The sequence below is a fragment of the Periophthalmus magnuspinnatus genome, chromosome 5 (genome assembly GCF_009829125.3).
Source record: "Periophthalmus magnuspinnatus isolate fPerMag1 chromosome 5, fPerMag1.2.pri, whole genome shotgun sequence".
In the NCBI taxonomy this organism is placed as follows: domain Eukaryota; kingdom Metazoa; phylum Chordata; class Actinopteri; order Gobiiformes; family Gobiidae; genus Periophthalmus; species Periophthalmus magnuspinnatus.
Window position 1 is genome coordinate 17588722 of NC_047130.1, and position 20265 is coordinate 17608986.

Here is a 20265-nt window from a genome sequence, read left to right on the forward strand (position 1 = left end):
TCACCTTGTTGGGGGCAGAGTTCTTGGTAAGGTTGTTTAGGACAGCTGACCTCTCGGCAAACTGTGGAACAAACTTCCTGTACCACCCTACCAAGCCAAGAAATCCACGAACCTTCCTCTTGGTAGTGGGCACAGGGAATGAGCGTATGGCCTCCATCTTCTGTACCTGTGGCCTGATCCTCCCATAGCCAATGGTATAGCCCAGGTACTCCACTTCACGATGGGCCACCGCACACTTGCGAGGGTTGATTGTAAGTCCTGCAGCTTGGATTTTCTGCAGGACTTCCTGGAGGTGGTGGAGATGTTCCTCCCAGGACCTGCTGAAAATCACAACATCATCCAAGTAGGCAGCAGAAAACTCTGAGGCATCCTTCAGCACAAAGTCCATGAGCCTTTGGAAAGTGGCTGGTGCCCCTTGCAGACCAAATGGCATCACCCGAAACTGGTACAAACCAAATGGCGTCCGGAAGGCAGTCAGTTCTCGAGCTTCAGGTGCCAGAGCCAACTGCCAATAGCCCCTTGACAAATCCAGTGTTGTAATGTATGAAGCACCTCCCACACGCTCCAACAGGTCATCAATGCGTGGCATTGGGTAGGGGTCAAAGTTTGAGATTGCATTCAAGTGTCTAAAATCAATACAGAATCGAAGCGAACCATCCTTTTTTGGCACAAGAACAACCGGGCTACACCATTCACTGTTAGACACTTCAATAATGTTAAGCTCCAGCATCAGTTTAATTTCTTTTTGCAGCACTGGTACCAACCGTTCAGGTATCCTGTAACTCCTCTGCCTCACTGGAGCATCTTTTCTTAGTCTGATTTTATGCTGCACCAGTGATGTGAAGCCGGGGGTCTCCTGAAATAGAGTGGGATCGAGCAGGTGTTTGATTTCCTCCTGCTGCGAGGGAGAGAGGTGAGAGAGGTCAACAGCAGTTGGCTCTGTGGCAGAAGTAGGAAAGAAACAGTCAGTCACTTCCTCATCCTTCACAGCACGCACCAGAAGTTGCTGTGAAGGCTCTTGCCGAGTGAGGAATTCTTTCAAAAGATTTACATGGAAAACCTGGTGCTTTTTCCGCCTTTCAGGCATGTACAGTTCATAGTTAACTTTGCTAATTTGTCTTGTGATGTCGTAAGGTCCGTGCCATTTAGCTAGCAACTTGTTCTCACTAGTGGGTAATAGCAACAGTACCTTCTGACCAGTAGTGAAGACTCTGTCCTTTGCCTTACGATCGTACCAGGTCTTTTGTCGTTCCTGTGCTCCCTTTAAGTTCTCCTGAGCCAGGACTGCCATTGCCTCAAGTCTCTCTCTCATCTTCAGGACGTAGGCAACAATGTTGTCTCTTTCTGGCTCTGTACCCTCCCAATGGTCCTTTAGCAGGTCTAGTGGGCCCCTCACCTGACGTCCATATAACAGTTCAAAAGGTGAGAAGCCAGTTGATGCCTGCGGGACCTCCCTGTAGGCAAACAGGAGGTACGGTAGCCACTGGTCCCAATCTGCCCCTGTGGTAGAGACAAACTTCCGCAGCATGGTTTTCAGTGTTTGATTATACCTCTCCACCAATCCATCCGTTTGGGGGTGATAAGGAGTTGTCCTAATACCCTTGACCCCTAACAGCTGGTAGACTTGTTGGAGGAGTTTGGACAAAAAATTTGTACCACAATCTGTGAGAATTTCTTTGGCAACCCCAACCCTAGAGAAAAGCTGCAGTAAACAATTGGCCACTTGTTTGGCTTTGATACACCTGAGGGGAAAGGCCTCAGGATAACGTGTAGCATAGTCACACAACACCAAAATGTATTTGTTTCCTGCCGAGCTTCTCTCCAGGGGGCCCACAATGTCCATGCCAATTCTTTCAAATGGGGTGCCAATAATTGGTAATGGTTGCAGTTGGGCTTGTGTCACTCGTTTGCCTGAGGTTAACTGGCATGTTTTACAGGATGTACAAAACTTTGACAGCTCAACATACATTCCTGGCCAAGCAAAACGGCTACCAATTCTTCTTAGAGTTTTCTGGAATGCCATGTGACCTGCCCAGGGAATGGAGTGTCCCAGTTCCATTACCCTCTCTCTGAACTGCTGTGGCAAGGCTAAGGCTTCAATCTTGTCCTTTCTCTGGTAAAGGAGACCATTTTTAATGATATAACCCACTTCATCCAGGTAGCTGACCTTCCCTATGCTGACCCCCTCCCGCTCTGTGACCTTTTCAAACCAGGGCTTTAGAGTGGGGTCTTCTTCCTGAAGGGCACCTATGTCTGAGGGGATACTGAACTCAACTGGACTGAGGGGTTTGGCAAGTTCATTTTCTTGTCTTTGTGAGCCAGCAACTTATCCCTTCTCTTTTGGGACTTTGACTTTCTCGTCTTTCCTGGTTGCACCTCGAGCTCCTCATCACAGAAAGGCAGCTCTTCTAAGACTTCTCTAGCTGACTGGGCTCTGGTAAGAATATTACAATGATTAGCAGGACTGGATTCTGTCATTGGGCTTGGGTTGCACATACTCTCTGGCGATGAAACATTTGCACCCTGGCTACTGTCAGACTGAGCAATTAGATCAGGAAGGGTTGGAATGTCGTTCCCTAGAATAACCCCATAAGGCAGGTTTTTAGACAGGGCTACAGTGATCAGGTAAGTTTGTCCTCCAACTGTCAAAAACACCTCAGCTGTAGGGTACCAGTGCTCATCTCCATGTATGCAAATTAGAGGGGTCTTGTCTGGAGACTGACGTTCAACTGGAACCAAACTAGACAAAACTACTGTCTGAAAACAGCCCGAATCTAAAAGAGCTTCATGCCGGTGGCCATTAACAAGGACTGGTGTTAAACGCCCCTTCCGCTCCCCTGTCTGCACTACTGCTAGTCTAGGTACGGAACATAGCAAAGATGGCTTGGCTTTAAGTGCCGGACAGAAGTGCTGTGTATGACCTAGCTTATTACAATTATAACACCTTATTTCCTGTGCTAGTGTTTTGGAGAACGGCTTTTTAGCTGGACGGGACTGTTGGTTGAATGGAGATGGCCTACCACTGATATTACCCTGACCCGGACCAAACCTCTTATCACCCCCAAAGGACTTACTTGACTGGCCTTGGGGAGATTCTCGGCCAAATTGCATGGATCTGGTCCCTTTCCGAGCTGCTGTAAAGGCCTCAGCTAGACGAGCAGCTTCCTCAGCGGTGGTCGTATTGCGCTCCCGAATCCAAACCTCCAGCTCAGGATTAACCATCCGAAGGAACTGCTCCAGGATAAGTGTCTCTGCGATGGTTCGAATGTCTGACTTCTCCGGCTGTATCCATCTATAGAAAAGTTCCTTCAGCCGCACATACAGTTCTCGAGGTGTCTCATCTGGTTCAATCTTCAGAGATCTGAAACGGCGCCGGTAAGTCTCAGCCGTGATCTCATACTTTGCCAAGATGGCTTCTTTCACCTTGTGGTAGTCTTCAGTGTCCGCAAAGTCCATTAAAACATAGGCATTCCTGGCTTTGCCTGTGAGGAGAGGAACTAGACGGACGGCCCACTCCTCAGATGGCCAACGTGACACTCGGGCCATTCTCTCGAAGGTGATGAGGAAATGCTCAATGTCATCCTCTGCGGTCAGTGGCAACAGCTTTGGTTCCCGCTGAGGCCTATAAGTGTAATTGTCCTCATCATCTGTTGGTGCCGCCGTTGGCTCTTCAATGTCATTTTGATGCTCAGATCGCTCTGAATGCATCCTCAATACCTGCTGCTGGATCTTGCTTACTTCCTCCTGCATGGCCTCCCAGCGCTGCTCCTGTACCATGCGCTCTTTGTCCCCTTTTTTGTCCCGTGCGACCTGGGAGTCCATTAGCCATTTCACCATGCCTGCCAGTTTCTCCAAACTGTCTTTGGAGCCACTTGCCTGAGCTTCCTGGTGGTGAGTAGACTCCACTCTATTCTCGTCTTCCTCATTTCTTCTCCCCCGTGTTGGCATTTTCTTCGTCTCACAGCGGCGAGGACACACTTCCGACACCAAATGTAACGTAGGCTGGCCGTTAGCGGTAGGAGGTGTGACAGAAGACAGCAGCACGGGTGTGGTCCACAATTTTTTTATTTCTTTCTCCCATCAATTATTAAAGTGCCAGGTGCATTGTGCAAATGGAGGTCAGAGGAGCAGCATCATCTCCAGCAGCAGAACATGGTTTGATGGTTGCAGGCGCCTTTTATCCTGTTCCTCTAACTGGACTATACTACTATTAATTACTAGGGGTATTTAAAAACTAGCCTTAGCTCTTTAAAACTCAAACCTCCATAAAACCCAATAAACTCATAACCCAAATCAACATTATACATATTAAAATACATAAACCCTAAAACCAAACACCAAATGTACTTAAAACCCATAAACCATTTAAAAATGCCCAACATGTCTCCCCTACACCTCCCCCACCTTGGTCCTGCCCCGGAACCTTTTTAAGGGAGCTTGTTTCCCTGGGGATCTCTTTGACACCTGGACACAAGGACAAGGAGGTGGTAAGTTAAGACATTTTAAAACACTTTCACTAAAAACACTACAAATTACAGAACACACCAACACTTCAAAACAGTCTCAACAAACATTGCACTAATATTGCACATATCCAATGTATTAATTAGCTGTTAATTTTGTCCTCTTTCCCCTCCAGGACACGCAGCTTCAATTAAAATGCCTCTGTGCCCAGATCTAAAACTGGGTAAAATCAGACAAATTAAATAAACATTTTTAAATCCTTTTGTGCAATTCTTTTTTTTACAGTGCAAATAATGCTTAAAGTGCTGTGTGCTATTAAAGTGTATGTGCAATTTAAAGTGCATGTAGTGAAAGGTGCTATTAATCTAGTAACAAACTTGGCTGTTTGTTACATTGAGCAAAATGTGTCTTGCGCAAGTACAGATATATTTTATGAGTACTAGCAGCTCTTGAAGTTAACATAAGCCCGCTGTGTGCTGTCTGTGTCTAATTATAAAGCGTTTTATTGTTTGCTAATCAGGAAGTGCGTTAACATGCTAGTTGTTGTCAGCTTGTGACGGCACTCTGGTCTCTGAAAGCTGTAAAAAACACTTATAAACTCATCATGGTGAATAATTAGGATGTTCTGAATGCATAAGGTAAGTGAAGAATAACTCTGGACCACTGCAAACTGTTTAAAATGAACTAGTTCTGTTTTTCACGTTTTTAAGACAGTAAAAATGCCGTGTTTTATTGATAATTCATCCCAGATTTACTCGTTGCAGTTGACGCCTCTTCCATTACTCACTCGATGATTTGAGCTCATTTTGAATCCGTCATCGTTGCTCCCACGTGTGTTTACTCTGCTCACATTATCTCATTCTGTTTGGACAACACCGGCCCCCTCCCGAAACAGGACACCCCTCTTATCAACCCACAACCGATCAGCATTCACTCAACCAGCCTGAAAAGCCCCACCATAGGGCTTTAATGTGACAGAGATTTACAGCTTTTACTACTACTGTCTAGTATTGTAATATAGGCCACTGTTAAAATCTAATGTGATATAGATAAAAAAAATACAATAATAAAACAAAAATACAAAAAAACAATAATAATCAAATATTTGAATTAACGTTTTCAAATCCTAACTTAAAAATCAATATAATTAAACCAACAACATCACATTTTTCAATCAAGTGGACTCCAGCCCGACTCCGGCCCCAACTCCACCCGCGAGGCAAAACACAGGACAAATCAGGAGACGTGATGTTTATAATGTTCAGCAGATGTGCACCTAAAACTATTAATGATTTCACCCAAGAATGTACTACTAAAAAAGAAACAAAAAGAAACAACATATCCAGTGCATGGGTTTCAGATTGATGAAAATTAGGTCAGTTGCCATAGTGATTAACCATTTACAATTACATTTACAACTTGCATGACGCGTAAATCCAATCGAAATAGAATATAGGACAAAATTCACCTGTTACACACATATCCATGGACTGTTGCATCACGATCGGCGCGACAAGGCTGTCCCGTTTCATGCAGCCCCACTAACGTTTCCATGGAGACCGGCCGTGAACGAAGGACACATCCGAGCATCTTTCGAAGCCGTGTCCTTCGAAGGATGCAGCCATTGAAATTGGAAATGGCTTTTTTATATAAATGGACATAGCTAACCTGCTAGCTGACGTCACACTCAGTCCACTTCTTTATACAATCTATGTGTAACTGCCACTTTTTAGTTTTCATATGTTTTATATTATTTAGGTGTAATTTTGTGGAGTGTCACTAGAGGGCGCAGTTTAAGGTCTGTGTACACGTGAAGCAATGCTAGTCGCGTAGAAGAAGCGATCTCAGCTAAATGAGAAAAGTGGCATGATTAAAACCAGATGATTGGGTTGCAGTTTAAGGATACATTTAAGAAGAAAGAAGATATCTCAGTTAATCCCTCTCGGTATACAGCCAACGAGGTTAGTTTGTCTATCGTATTTTATTTTCAAAGGGTAATTGTCGAATGTCTTTATTGTTCATTAAGTTAATTATTGTTTTGTCTATGTGTTTCTTTAGTTTTCACGAGTGTATTTGTTTGGATTCATGTGCAAGATGGAAGTCAATAAATTCATCAGTAGAGGAAACCACTTGTGTCTGTAATACCTGGAGGAATTACACTATGTTTTTTTCCATATATATATATATATTAGATAAATCTCACTATGACCAATTTTGCAGTCACAATTAAAACAAGAAAAATAAACATCGATAATGAATTTCAGGTAAATACATTTGTACCTTTGCACTGTAACAGCTAGCAAGTTCCATATAGCTAAGAATATACGTATCTAACTCCTGTTTCTGTGGATCTGTCTTTCCCCAAACAGAACAGAAACAGTGCAGTGTCCATATAAGGGCTTCCTGTTTGTGGAGCACAGGTGTGTGAAAGGTGCAAAGGGGGCGTGGCCAGGTGAGGGGCAGGTAATCCGACCGGTGTGCGCTGTTTACATAGAAACAGTGACACGGCAAAAATGGAAACGAGAGCGGACTGAGCGGCGCCAAAGAGAACAGGTAGTGAGTGACAGGTTCTGAACAGAGAAAGAGAGAGAGGAGGAGGGGGGGAAGAGAGCGAGGGAGAGAGGAAAACAGGTAGTGAGTGACAGATCCTGAGGAGAGAGAGAGAGAGAGAAAAGAGGGAGGGAGGGAGAGAAAGGGGAGGAGGGAGAGGGAAACAGGTAGTGAGTGACAGGGTCTGAGGACTGAGGAGAGAGAGAAAGAGAGAGACAAAGAGAGGAGAGAGAAAAGACAGAGGGAGGGAGAGAGAGAGAAAGGGGGAGAGGGAGAGAGGGAAACAGGTAGTGAGTGACAGAGTCTGAGGGGAGAGAGCGAGAGAGAGAGGAGAAAGAGAGGGGAGGAAGGAGGTGGAGAGAGAAGAGAGAAAAGAGGGAGGGAGGGAGGGAGGGAGGGAGAGAGGAGAGAGAAAGGGGGGAGAGGGAGAGAGGGAAACAGGTAGTGAGTGCCAGAGTTTGAGAGAGAGAGAGAGAGAGAGAGAGAGAGAGAGAGAAGGCACAGGGTGAAGTGAGTGAAAGAGAGGAGAAGAAGAAAGACAGAGAGAGGGGAGAGAAGAGAGAAAAGAGGGGAGGGAGAGAGAAGTAGTAGATGGGGAGAAAGGGGGAGAGAGATATGAGATGTGAAGGGAGGGGGAGAAGGGAGGGGGAGAAGGGAGGGGGTGAGATTGAAGGAGAGGGGGAAAGAGTGGCCAGAGAGGGGGTGAGAAAAGAAAGCGGGGAGAGAAAAGAGGGGAGAAAGGGAGAAGTAACAGGTAAAATGAGAGAGAGAGAAAAGAAGGGCCAGAGAGAATGTGGGGGGAGGATGAGAAAGAGATGGGGAAGAGAGTAAACGAGAGGATGGGGGTGAGAAAAAGACAGAGAGAAGGAAGAGAGGAGGGAGAGAGAAGTAACAGAGGGCAAAAGGGGGAGAGAGAGAGAGGCTGGAGGGTAATAGTAGGGCTAGTGTCAGTGGTACTAAAAGAAATAAGTACAAAGGAGGGTTTTAGTTGTAATAGTAGCAGTAGTACTATTAGTGAGAAGTAACAGTACTCGGTATGATGGTATTAAAAGTGTTTGTTGTTGCCCTATATCTGTAGAATATGTTTAGGCAGTAAAAATGTAGTTATAATAGTAGTAGTGGTATTAGCTGTAGCACTAGTAGTAGTAGTATATTACTTGAGGAAAAGAGGTGGAGAGGAGGGGACGGGGTAGGAGGGTCTGGGCTTGTACCTGTCTCACTGAAGAAAGGCCAAAAGTGTCACGAGCTGTCATCACCTCTCTCTCTCTCTCTCACTCTCTTTTGCTCTCCCCGCTCTCTCCCTACCCCCCTCTTCTCTTTCTCATCTTTTCCACTCCCCTCTTCTCTCTCTCCCGTCTTCTCTCAGTGCAGGTCTAATCTAAAAGTGAAAAGAAAAGCTCCTCTGTCTCCTTCACCTGTATCTCACTTCTGCTACTGTCTGCTCCCGTCTGCTCCCTTCTTCTCCCGTCTGCTCCCTTCTTCTCCCGTCTGCTCCCGTTGATCGTTGTTTTTTTTCCATCTGTTTTAATTTGCATATTTTTATTTTTTCAAATTATGACCTTGATCAAAATAAACCCTCAGCCTTTTCTGCAGGTCTCAGACAATAGTAAAAAAAAACTTTTACTTTTCAGTTCTGCTCAAAAATATAGTAGAAAGTAGAAAGTACAGATTCTGCTCTCAAATGAAGTGAAGTAAACGTAAAAAATATCCACTGTAAAATCTACTTTTTAAAGTACAGATACCCAAAATACAGTACTGTACTACTTGTACTTCGCTCCATCATGGCTTGTTAGCAAATATTCAAATCCAAATGTCTTTTTATGATCTAGAGCCTTTACTCCAACTATTTTTTATGCTAATGTGACACCGTGCTTAAGCTAGCTACTTGTGTGTGTGATTATAGTGAGAAATGAGCCCGAGCGGTCGTCCCTCCTCCACCTCAGCTTCACCCGGAGCATCCATTTGTACGGGACAAGTTCAAAACCACATAGATATGTTTTAGGGTCACTGTGGGACCTTAAAACAACACCAGAACTGCCCAAATTTATGCAGGGGTGTCATCAAGAAACGAATGGCCGGCCTCCACTCCGAACCCAAATCCTCTTCATATTTCTTCCATCTCTCTGGTGGATTTTGCACCGGGAGATAATGGAGATTTAAAGCTACTTAAACAAGTCACTCATTTGGTCTTAACGTTTGAAGAAGCAAAAACTGTGTCCTTGTGTCATTTAAAAGGAGCTGTACCTGGTTTTACTACCTTAAAAACGTGAAAAACCCCAGAACTAATTCATTTTAAACGGTTTGAAGTGGTCCAAAGTTATATCTCATTTACCTTAAGCATTCAGAGCATCTTGATGATTCACCAGGATGAGTTTATAAGAACGTTTCACTAATCTCAGAGACCAGAGCTGAGTTTTGGTATCATGGAGAAGCTAGCAACAACTACTAGCATGCTAACCATGCACTTCCTGATACTCAAGCAGTTAAATGCTGAAATTTGATGCAGACAGTACACAGTGGACTTATTTAGACCTCAAGAAGTACTTTTACAATACAGTATATGGTAATGTTTCACAAATCTCAGAAACCAGAGCGAGGTTTTACCATCACGGAGAAGCTAGCAACAACTACTAGCATGCTAACCGTGCACTTCCTGAAACTCGAACAGTTAAAAGTTTTGTAATTCGATGCAGACATTACACTGTAGTACTTTTACAATATATCTGCACTGGGACTAGATGAGTTTATAAGCGATTTTTATAACTCTCAGGGACAAGAGCGAAGTTTTGCTATTACAGAGAAGCTAACAACAGCTACTAGTATGCTAACTGTGCATGTCCTGATACTCAAACAATTAAACATTTTATAATTCGATGCAGACAGTACACAGCTGATTTATTTAGACCTCAAGAAGTACTTTTGCAAAACAGTGTATCTGCATTGGAGATTATAAGAACGTTTCACTAATCTGAGACCAGAGCGAAGTTTTCCTATCACGGAGAAGCTAGCAAGAACTACTAGCATGCTAATTGTGCACTTCCTGATACTAGAACAGTTAAATGTTTTATAATTCAATGCAGACAGTACACAGGGGACCTATTTAAACCCCAAGAAGTACTTTTACAATACAGTATAGCTTAATGTTTCACAAATCTCAGAGACCAGAGCAGAGTTTTGGCATTGCGGAGATGAACTACTAGCATGCTAAGTGTGCACTTCCTGATACTCGGAACAGTTAAATGCTTTAGAATTAGACAGCACACAATAGACAGCTTATACAACAACCTATATATCTGCAACAAGACACATTTTGCTCAGATACATGGGAAAAATCAGGTTATAACATTTGGTTAACACTTTTAACTCACTACAAGAGGGTTTCTGGTTCAGTTCCCAAACCGTTGTCTGTGTAGAGTTTGCATGTGATTGGGATGATTCTGCCATCAGACTGAATGTGATTTAGGTACTTAACTTTTAAATTGCACTGGTTTTTAGTAAATATATCAATATAAAACAAGAAAGTTTCATCTTTGAGTCTGAGAGAATGACATCATCACATTTATTTGAAAAGAGACGAGTTTAAGCACCAAGGCTGTTGGAAATGATCAGAGCCAACATTTTGGAATTTTCTAATAAATTTCTAATAAAAATACCACCATCAAAAGGTAAAACTGGCCCCATCTGGAGGTATGACATCATCACATTCTTCAATCAAGGTAGACTGCGCCCCTACTGGTCTAAGGAGGTATTACCATCACAACTAGAGCACAAGTACAAGTTTGTTTCAGTCTCAGTTTATGCACAGGCCTCATGTTCAGAACCTCCAGAGTTCACTCACTGAGCTGCAGAGGCTGCACTAGCACTGCTTCATGATTGTCTGTAGGTGCTGGGGTTTAGGTAGTGACTGTTCAGATCAGAGAGAAGCAGTTTATGTTTAAAACAACTGGATTTCAAACTGGCAACACAAATGAAAGTCATGTGACACTCATTCTGCTTCCTGATTGGACAATGACCATGAGAACCAAAGTTTAAATAAAAATGCTACATTAGTACAATAGTAGTAGTAGTAGTAGTAGTAGTAGTAGTAGTAGTAGTAGTAGTAGTAGTAGTAGTAGTAGTAGTAGTAGTAGTAGTAGTAGTAGTAGTAGTAGTAGTAGTAGTAGTAGTAGTAGTAGTAGTAGTAGTAGTAGTAGTAGTAGCAGTTAGTAGAAGCAGTAGTAGTAATAGTAGTAGTAATAGCAGTAGTAGTAGTAGTGGTAATAGTAGTAGTGGTCTATGTGTCGAGGAGCTATAAGGATATATTGTGATATCTGGGCTGGTAATCAAAGTACAGGTAGTAGTAGTAGTAGTAGTAGCAGTAGTAGCAGTAGTAGCAGTAGCAGTAGCAGTAATAGCAGTAGTAGAAACAGCAGTAATAGTAGTAGCAGTAGTAGTAATAGTAGTAGTTGTAGCAGTGGTAAATTCACCAAAACTTCTTCCATCCTGTCCAATGTTTTTGTAACGAAGATAAAACTTTCCACATCACTATATTATCCATAAAATCTGCTCGTAACCATGGACACAGATGGCTCATATCTGTGAAACTGTAAATAAAAACGTTACATAGTGTATCTTTAATCTGCGCCTCGGGGTAAAACGCACATTCTTTCCCTTCTTTATCTCAGCCCTAATTGCATTAAGAGTGTGTAGAGTCAAGGTCAGATCAAAGTGAGCGTTCCCTGTCCCCCCCGTCACCCCTCTCGCTCCTTTTGGTCCGGTTTTTACGACGTTCCTCTGGAGTTTTTACCACATTCTGCACTTCTTTACAGCGCGGGCCTTTGTGAGCGCAGCGCCTGAAACCTTAGCACTCTTGTTAATGACAGACTCCAGGTTCAGACCCGGGTCCAAGAGGGAAAACAGGGGTTAGGCCCACATTTTTGGTCCCAGTCCTGGTCTAAGCATCCAGGGGCCACATAAGAGGGGTGTATGCAGTGGTCTGAGGGAATAACAGTACAAGTACAAGTAGTAGTAGTAGTATGAATAGTATCCATCCAGAGGCCACACTAGAGGAGGGTATGCTGTTATCTGGAGTAGTAACAGTAGTACAAGTAGTAGCAGTATCCAGGGCCCACGTAGAGGTATATGCTGTGATGTAGTAACAGTAGTACAAGCAGTAGTAGTGGTAGATAAGTGGTAATAAACGGAGTAGTATAGATGTTGTACCAGTAACTCAGAGAGAGGGACTTCAGTAGTAGTAGTAGTAGTAGTAGTAGTAGTATCCATCCAGGGGCCACATGAGAGGGGTAGTAGTAGTAGTAGTAGTAGTGTCCTACCCATCGAAGGGCTACCTAAGGGGGTATATTCTGTGATCTGGGCAAGTAATAGTAGTACAAGTAGCAGTAGTAGATAAGTAGTAAATGCAGTAGTACAGATGTTGTACCAGTAAGTGAGGGAGAGGGGCTATAGTAGTAGTAGTAGTAGTAGTAGTAGTAGTAGTAGTAGTAGTAGCAGTAGTAATAGGAGAGCTAATAGAAGCATAGTATTAGGATTAGTTGTAGCAATAATTGAGGGTAGTAGTAGTAGTAGTAGTATCTGTAGCAGTAGCATATGAAGTACTAACAGGAGTAGAGATTTTAGCTACTGCAGCAGAGGTAGAAGTAGTAATAACAGCAGCAATACCTCTAAAAGTACTTTGTGATTTTTAGCACAAGGCCGTTTTACTAGAGTCCAGATTTGGCGTCGCTCACAAATGGCTGTGACTTTGTTCTGTTTTTTGACCTCTCCAGGATGCCTTACTTTTACTGGGTGGGGGATGTGGATGTGAATAACTGGTGTGGAGGTGACTGCATCCCCATAAAGACCCTGCCTGGAACAGTAAAAGTAGCATCTGTAGTAGTAGTAGTAGTAGTAGTAGTAGTAGTAGTAGTAGTAGTAGTAGTAGCATTATAGTTAAAACCAGCATTTGTCATTATTATTGTTAAATTTATCATATTTAGTATTGATTTGTATTGGTACTAGTAGAAATGATGGGAGGTAGACTGGTAGAATTAGTACTAGTAGTAGTAGAAGTAATAGTAGTACAAGTAGTAGTATTAATAATAGTAGTAGCAGTAGTAGCAGTATAGTTAAAACCAGTATTTGTTATGATTATTGTTACATTTATCCTATTTTGTATTGGTTTGTAGTAGAAATGAGGGAAGGTAGAGTAGAAGTAGTAGTAGTAGTAGTAGTAGTAGTAGTAGTACAAATAGGGAGTGGAGGGTGCAATGTATGTAGTAGTATGTCACTGTAGTTGTAGTAATTAGTATTTTTCCTTGATCTCATATTTAGTCCATATATCTGTGACGTTCCTCTACTTTTTGACCTCTTTGGGATGCCGTAGTTTTACTGGTTGGGGGATGTGGACGTGAATAGCGGGTGCGGAGGTGCCTGGATCCCCATAAACCGTCCGGGACCCTGATCTTGGGCCTCCTTCCCAGGCTCGGGCTCTCTTTATGGGTCGGCCTTATGAGCCTGCTCCCCTATTAAACCTGCACCAGCCGCGCTGCCAGGAATTTAGGGCCAGGAAACAGGCGCGCGGGGGCGGGGAGGGCAGGGGGAGGACAAGAAGGAGGGGAGAGGAGGGGAGAGAAGGGGGAGAGAAGGGGGAGAGGATGGGGAATAGCAGGGGGGATAGGAGGAGGAGAGGAAAAGGAGAGGAGAGGGAAGAGCAGGGGGGATAGGAGGAGGAGGAGAGGAGGAAGAGAGGAGGGGGAGAACAGGGGTGGAGGAGGGAGGAGAGCAGCGGGGGGAGCAGGGGTGAAGCCGGGGTGAGCGGAGGTGAGAGTTGAAAGGCATGGTCAATGTGCTGCCTGTGTGTGGAGGGCAGAGAAAGTACAATAGAAAGTACTTGGATGTTGGTAGTACTAGTAGTGGTAGTAGCAGCAGTAGTAGTAGTAGTAGAACTAGTAGCAGAAGCATACTGTAAATAGTAATTTCAATAGTAAAGATGGTCCATGTGCTGCCTGTGTGTAAAGGGCAGAGAAAGTACTTAGATACTGGTAGTACTAGTAGTGGTAGCAGTAGTAGTAGTAGGAGTAGCAGTTTTACATCATCTTCAAGTTATATATCTGATGTTACTCTTTCACTTTTATTTGAGTAGTAGTTTTCCCAAATACTTTTTTAATCTCTCAAAAGTATCGAAAATCAGATATCAGAAACTGCATACTCATTTGAGCGGGGATCGATACTAAAAAAGTCACATTCACAGGACAGAAATGAACCTTTAATACCTTTAGTAGTTCTAGTATACATGCATGGACCACTATGGAACCTACTGGACACTGAGGGATTACACAGATATAAGACACATGGGAATAGAAAACAAAGTACTACCATTTAATGTGGAAAACCACAGTACATTGTCTAAAGAGTGTTTTTTATCATCATCGTGAATCGGTATCGAGTCTATTCTGTAGTATCGACCAGCTGAAGTAACGTTACTTACTCACTTCTGTGAATATGATTTGTACTTTAAGTAGAAGTACTGCATGTTGGTAGGTAACAGGAATAGTGATTAGTGTGACCCCAGAAGGCCAGCTCAAAGGCAGACATGTTTAAGAGAAAGGGGCGGGGCCAAGCTGTTTGATTGACAGCGACTTAAAAGAGACACAATTAGCTGATGGCCAGATGGTCCCGCTGATAAAACTCTGATTGGCAGTTCACTTTTGATTGGTTTCTACTGCGTTTTACTGGTGTCAAGGAGAGAGGGAGGAAGGGAGGAAGGGAGGAGGGAGGGATGGAGAGAGGGAGGTGGAGAGAGAGAGAGGGAGAAGGAGGAGGAGGAGAGGAGGAAGTGGCATACCTTTGAATCTAGGCACATCTAATTCAAAAATGTACTTGAGTTAAGGTATTAGTAGTCGTCGTAGTAGTAGCAGTAGTTGCAAAAACACAAAAATGTAGTTATAATATTTCTATTGTTTAGTTTTGAAAGGAAATTTAAAAATATGTTATGAAAGTAGTAGTAGTAGTCGTGGTGGTGGCGGTAGTAGTAATAGCAGTAGCAGCAGCAGTGGTAGTAGTAATGGTCATAGTAATGGTAGTAGTAGTAGTACTTAAGACTCACTTTATTTCCAAAAAGGCAGTGCTACAAAAACAGCAAAAATATGACAAAGTAAATCAAAAATAGTGAAGTCAAACTGTGCACTGAATCTCATCTTGTGGAAATACTCGCTGATATTATCACACGCTCCTGTACGTACATTCTAAAGTGGTGTCTCTCCTCTCATTTGCAGCGGTGGAGACTCAAAGCACCAGTTCAGAGGAGATGGTCCCCAGCTCTCCGTCTCCTCCACCTCCTCCTCGGGTCTACAAACCCTGCTTTGTGTGCCAGGACAAGTCCTCGGGATATCACTACGGCGTCAGCTCCTGTGAGGGCTGCAAGGTACAACAACACCACACGAGTATACAGAGGGGTATGCATTCACAAGGGGCTGCTGAGGGAACAGTGCGATCTGCTGGACACTCACAAGACACAAAAGGAACACTGCTATCTGCTGGACACTTAGATTACTGGTACCGGAGGTGTCAGATTTCTTTTCTTGTTAGATGATAGTGGTAAGAAGTGTGGCCAAAAACTAGTGTGAAATGATATTACTCAATTAAAAGTACACAGTGGTGACCTAGCAAAGTACTGGTATTACTAGCACTATCAGAATATGTTTTACTGCCATCATCAGTGAACAGAATTCACAAACTAGCTTCATGCTTAGTTTATTTTTTAATTTTTATTTATTTATTTTCAAGTTCATAATTTGAACAAAATGAGAAAAAAATAAAATAATAATAAAAATACTACTACTAATAATACATAAGTAAAATCAGTTACAAAAAACTTCACTTGTTTCTAGTTAACAAAATACGGCAAAGATAAAAAACCAATACATTTGAAGACCTCAAAATCCTTTTACTTTTTACTCTTTAAGTACATTTTTAAATAGATCTTTAATACTTTTATTTAAATAGATTTTTTCATGTGATACTGTCATACATGTGAGAATAGCGAACAACAATAGTACACAAGTATGGATATATGAAATCCTATTGTTTGGGTTGAAGTACAAAGTAGTGACCTGAGGAATAACTTGAGTAAAAGTAAAAACATTTTAGGGGTAGCTACTCAATTATGTGACATACTAGACTGCCATCTGCTGGTCACTCACTTCAGCTTTGAGCAAACAAAATAAATACATGAAATTCATTAGAAAAAATTTATAAATTGATTTATATTTTTACTGTGACCAAGATATGTGTCATTTTAAATCAACATCACTATGTTTCACACGTAAACAAATGAACAATACCTGTGTGAAATACTTTTCCTTTGTTACTGTAAAAGTACATTATTAAAGTGAGTGTGTTTGATTTTCAGGGCTTTTTCCGGCGTAGCATCCAGAAGAACATGGTGTACACGTGTCACCGAGACAAGAACTGTCAAATCAACAAAGTCACACGGAACCGCTGCCAGTACTGCCGCCTGCAGAAGTGCTTTGAGGTCGGCATGTCCAAAGAAGGTACGGAAAAGACCTGGATTAGTCCTGGTTCAGTCCTGGTTTAGTCCTGGTTTAGTCCTGGTTCGGTCCTGGTTTAGTACAGAGGACTAAATCCAGGACTAAACCAAGACTAAACCAGGACTAAACCAGGACTAACCTAGACCAGCAGATGGCTAGTACAATTCAGAATTTTAAAATTCATTGTGCACCTGTGGTTATGAAATGTTCTCCATGTAGTACTTTCATCAGTTACTATAAATTTTGCCAAAGCTCTTATATATATATATATATATACACACACACACACACATATATATATACACACATACATTTTATCTTTTAGCGGTCCGAAACGACAGGAACAAGAAAAAGAAGGAGGTGAAGGAGGAGGTGGTGGTGCCAGAGAGCTATGAGCTGAGCGGAGAACTGGAGGAGCTCGTCAACAAAGTCAGTAAAGCTCATAAGGAAACATTCCCCTCCCTGTGTCAGCTCGGAAAGTACACCACGGTAAGAGTACTCGTTTACTCTGAGGACAAGAGAGAGAGAGAGAGAAGAGAGAGAAAGAGAGAGAGAGAGAGAAAGAAAGAGAAAAGAGAAGAGAGGAAAGAGAGAGGGGTATAAAAATAAAGTGGGGTAGTCTAATAGAGATACTGTTCTTGTGAGGAAAATGGATGGTTCCATTTAAACAGTCTGTTACATGTGCATCAAAAATCTGATCATATGATTTCTGGAGTCTGATGTGAGTGACCAGACAGACAACAGACAGATGAATTTTAAATTTGGGATGAAATCAAACTTTTAGCATTCAAGGTAAAATTGTCCTCCCTCCTCCATCTTCCTCTATCTCACCCCCTCTTCTCCAATCTCTCTCCATCTATTGCTGCCTCCTTCTCCCTCTTTCTCCTTATTCCCTTCTTCTCCCCCTTCTCTCCCTCAATCTTCCCTCCCCCTCTCCTTTTCTCTCTCTTTCCCTCTCCCTTTCTTTTCCCCTCTCCCTCCTGCTCTCTCTCTCTCTCCCTCCCTCTTTTTCTCTTGCTGGCTCTCCCCCCCGCTTCTCCCTCCCGCCTTCTCCCCCTTCTCTTCCTCCTTCTCTCTCCTTCCCTCCCTCATTCCCTCCCTCCGTCTCTTTATATGTCCGTTGCAGAACTCCAGTGCAGACCAGCGTGTGCAGTTGGACCTGGGTCTGTGGGATAAGTTCAGCGAGCTCTCCACTAAATGCATCATAAAGATCGTGGAGTTTGCCAAACGTTTGCCGGGCTTCACCACCCTGACCATCGCTGACCAGATCACCCTCCTGAAGTCCGCCTGCCTCGACATCCTGGTACTTTACGCCTGTGTTTCACTACTGCAGTATACGTCCTGTTTAAGTAACGGGCTACACTGTGGAGAACAGGCCTCATGTGCATAAGAAGTAAAGTGTTCAGATCTACATTTTAAATTTAATGCGATCAGAAAAAAAACATAAAGCCTCAGTGGGTAACTTTTTAGTAGAAAAACAGACCAAAACAAAAGCCTGGATTTGGTTTAGTTCTTGGGTAGTTCTTGGTTAGTCCCAGTTTAGTCCTTGGTCAATCCCGGTTTAGTCCTTGGTTAATCCCAGTTTAGTCCTTGGTTAATCCCAGTTTAGTCCTTGGTTAGTCCCGGTTAAGTCCTTGGTTAGTCCTAGTCTAGGTCTTGGTTGGTTGTGGGTTAGTCCTGATTTAGTCCTTGGTTAGTCCTGGTTTTATTCCTGGTTTAGTTCTTGGTTAGTCCTGGTGTAGTCCTTGGTTAGTCCTAGTTTAGTCCTTGGTTAGTCCTGGTTTAGTAGGAGGTTAGTTCTGGTTTATTCCTGGTTCAGTCCTTGGTAAATCCTAGTTTAGTTTTTGGTTAGTCCTGATTTAGTCCTTGGTTAGTCATGGGTTAGTTCTTGGTTTAGTCCTGGTTTAGTCGCTGTCAGTACTGTCGCCTGCAGAAGTGCTTTGAGGTCGGCATGTCCAAAAAAGGTATAAGAAACAAGTTCTGGTTTAGGGCTAATCCAGGCCTGGTTTAGTTCTTGGTTAGTCAGGTCTGTTTGTGATGAGGAAACAACATTATTACATATATCAGAAAACAATGCAATATGGGCCTTTTAAATGAAATTTTAAGCTGCATTTTGGATGGAATGTTGGGTATTGATTCGTTGGGCTCTTCTCAACAAACTGATGTAAAACTATGATAAATATTTACCACAGATACCATCCCACCAGCCCCATTCATAACTCCGCCCCCTCTCTTCTTCAGATGCTGAGGATTTGCACACGGTACACTCCAGAGCAGGACACGATGACATTTTCAGACGGCCTCACGCTGAACCGCACACAGATGCATAACGCCGGCTTCGGACCGCTCACTGACCTCGTGTTCGCCTTCGCCGGACAACTGCTGCCGCTCGAGATGGACGACACCGAGACCGGACTGCTCAGCGCCATCTGCCTCATCTGCGGAGGTACTGCAGGTGTTTCTACACTGTATGGCTCAGATGGTAGACTTTCCCACACCTTAAAGACCCTATATCACACAAAATGGACTCTTGTGAGCTTTAATTCATGTTAAAATGTTGTTAGCTCATCAAAAACATACCTGGAGCTGTGTTTTGTTTCATTCACACATTTGAATAACCCTTTATTATTAGTTTGTCTACATCTCCAAAGCTCAAAATGCTCTGTTCCTACTTGTGATCTCATGAAGTGGTAGTTTTCAAGTTAACAGTAACTTTTACCTTCAGTTCAGTAGCGATTAGCAATTCCATTGGTGAAATCAACTACATGATTCTTGTGAAGGTGTATGGAGTTTCAAAACACAGTGGAGCACTTCCTGTATTACCACATGACATTAGAAAGTGTCACAAGGAGTGTTTTCCGTTTGAGAGAAGAACTCAGCTTACATATATTTGTGTGTTACGTTTGTGAATGAAACAAACAAAACTCCATGTATGTTTTTGATGAGGAAGCAACATTATAACAGATCAGACAACATCATAATATGGGCCCTTTTGTTTAATGTTCTGTGTGAGTATTTTGAAATATGTGATACACGTTTGCTAAGTTGAAGTTGTTCATATGAGCGTGTTGTGTGTTGTCGTCCTTCAGACCGGCAGGACCTGGAGGAGCCTCAGAAGGTGGACAGACTCCAGGAGCCCCTACTGGAGGCTCTGAAGATCTACACCCGCCGCAGACGCCCAAACAAACCGCACATGTTCCCGCGCATGTTAATGAAGGTGACCGACCTGCGCGGCATCAGCACCAAAGGTAAGACGCAGATAAACGACAATACACTGGCTCATTCACCAAACAGGACAGCACAAGTACAGTGTTACTACAGAGGGTTGAGGTGGAACCATAGACTTTTTATATAAATGGATATAGCTAACATGCTAGCCGCCGCTGTTTGCCTAGTTTAATTGTAAAACATTTTGATCGCAAACCTGGAAAAAAGAGCCTGGTATGTTGTTAATAGGCATAGGACGATGTATAAATTTTGTGTGATGATTATCATGGCCAAAATAATTGTAACTAATGATTATATCACGATAATGATTAATGTTTTTATGCATATGAATAATTATAACTTTAACAAAGAATATTATAGATAAGCAAGGCCATCAACTGAAATTAGGAGACCTGGGGCAATAAGCCTCACATGGCCCCCTGAAAATAAATTAATAGGAAGAGGGTCCAATTCAGTAATTTTTTCTGCATATTTTGGTGATTTAAGGGCAATTATC

At 42.8% G+C, this 20265-nt stretch overlaps 1 protein-coding gene across 3 annotated transcripts in view; it reads left to right on the forward strand.

Moving 5' to 3' along the window:
• The window catches only part of LOC117371692 (retinoic acid receptor gamma-A-like), a 93970-nt gene that overhangs the window by 53998 nt on the left and 19707 nt on the right, over positions 1-20265 (forward strand). For all 3 annotated transcript variants that reach the window (XR_008648704.1, XM_055222086.1, XM_033967393.2), the window contains 6 exons: positions 15267-15415; positions 16403-16544; positions 16867-17030; positions 17668-17844; positions 18783-18987; positions 19631-19789. Coding sequence is in view for 2 of the 3 variants with exons in the window: in XM_055222086.1 (XP_055078061.1) it covers positions 15267-15415; positions 16403-16544; positions 16867-17030; positions 17668-17844; positions 18783-18987; positions 19631-19789 (996 nt within the window). In the remaining variant the exon portion in view is untranslated. The remainder of the gene's footprint in view (positions 1-15266; positions 15416-16402; positions 16545-16866; positions 17031-17667; positions 17845-18782; positions 18988-19630; positions 19790-20265) is intronic.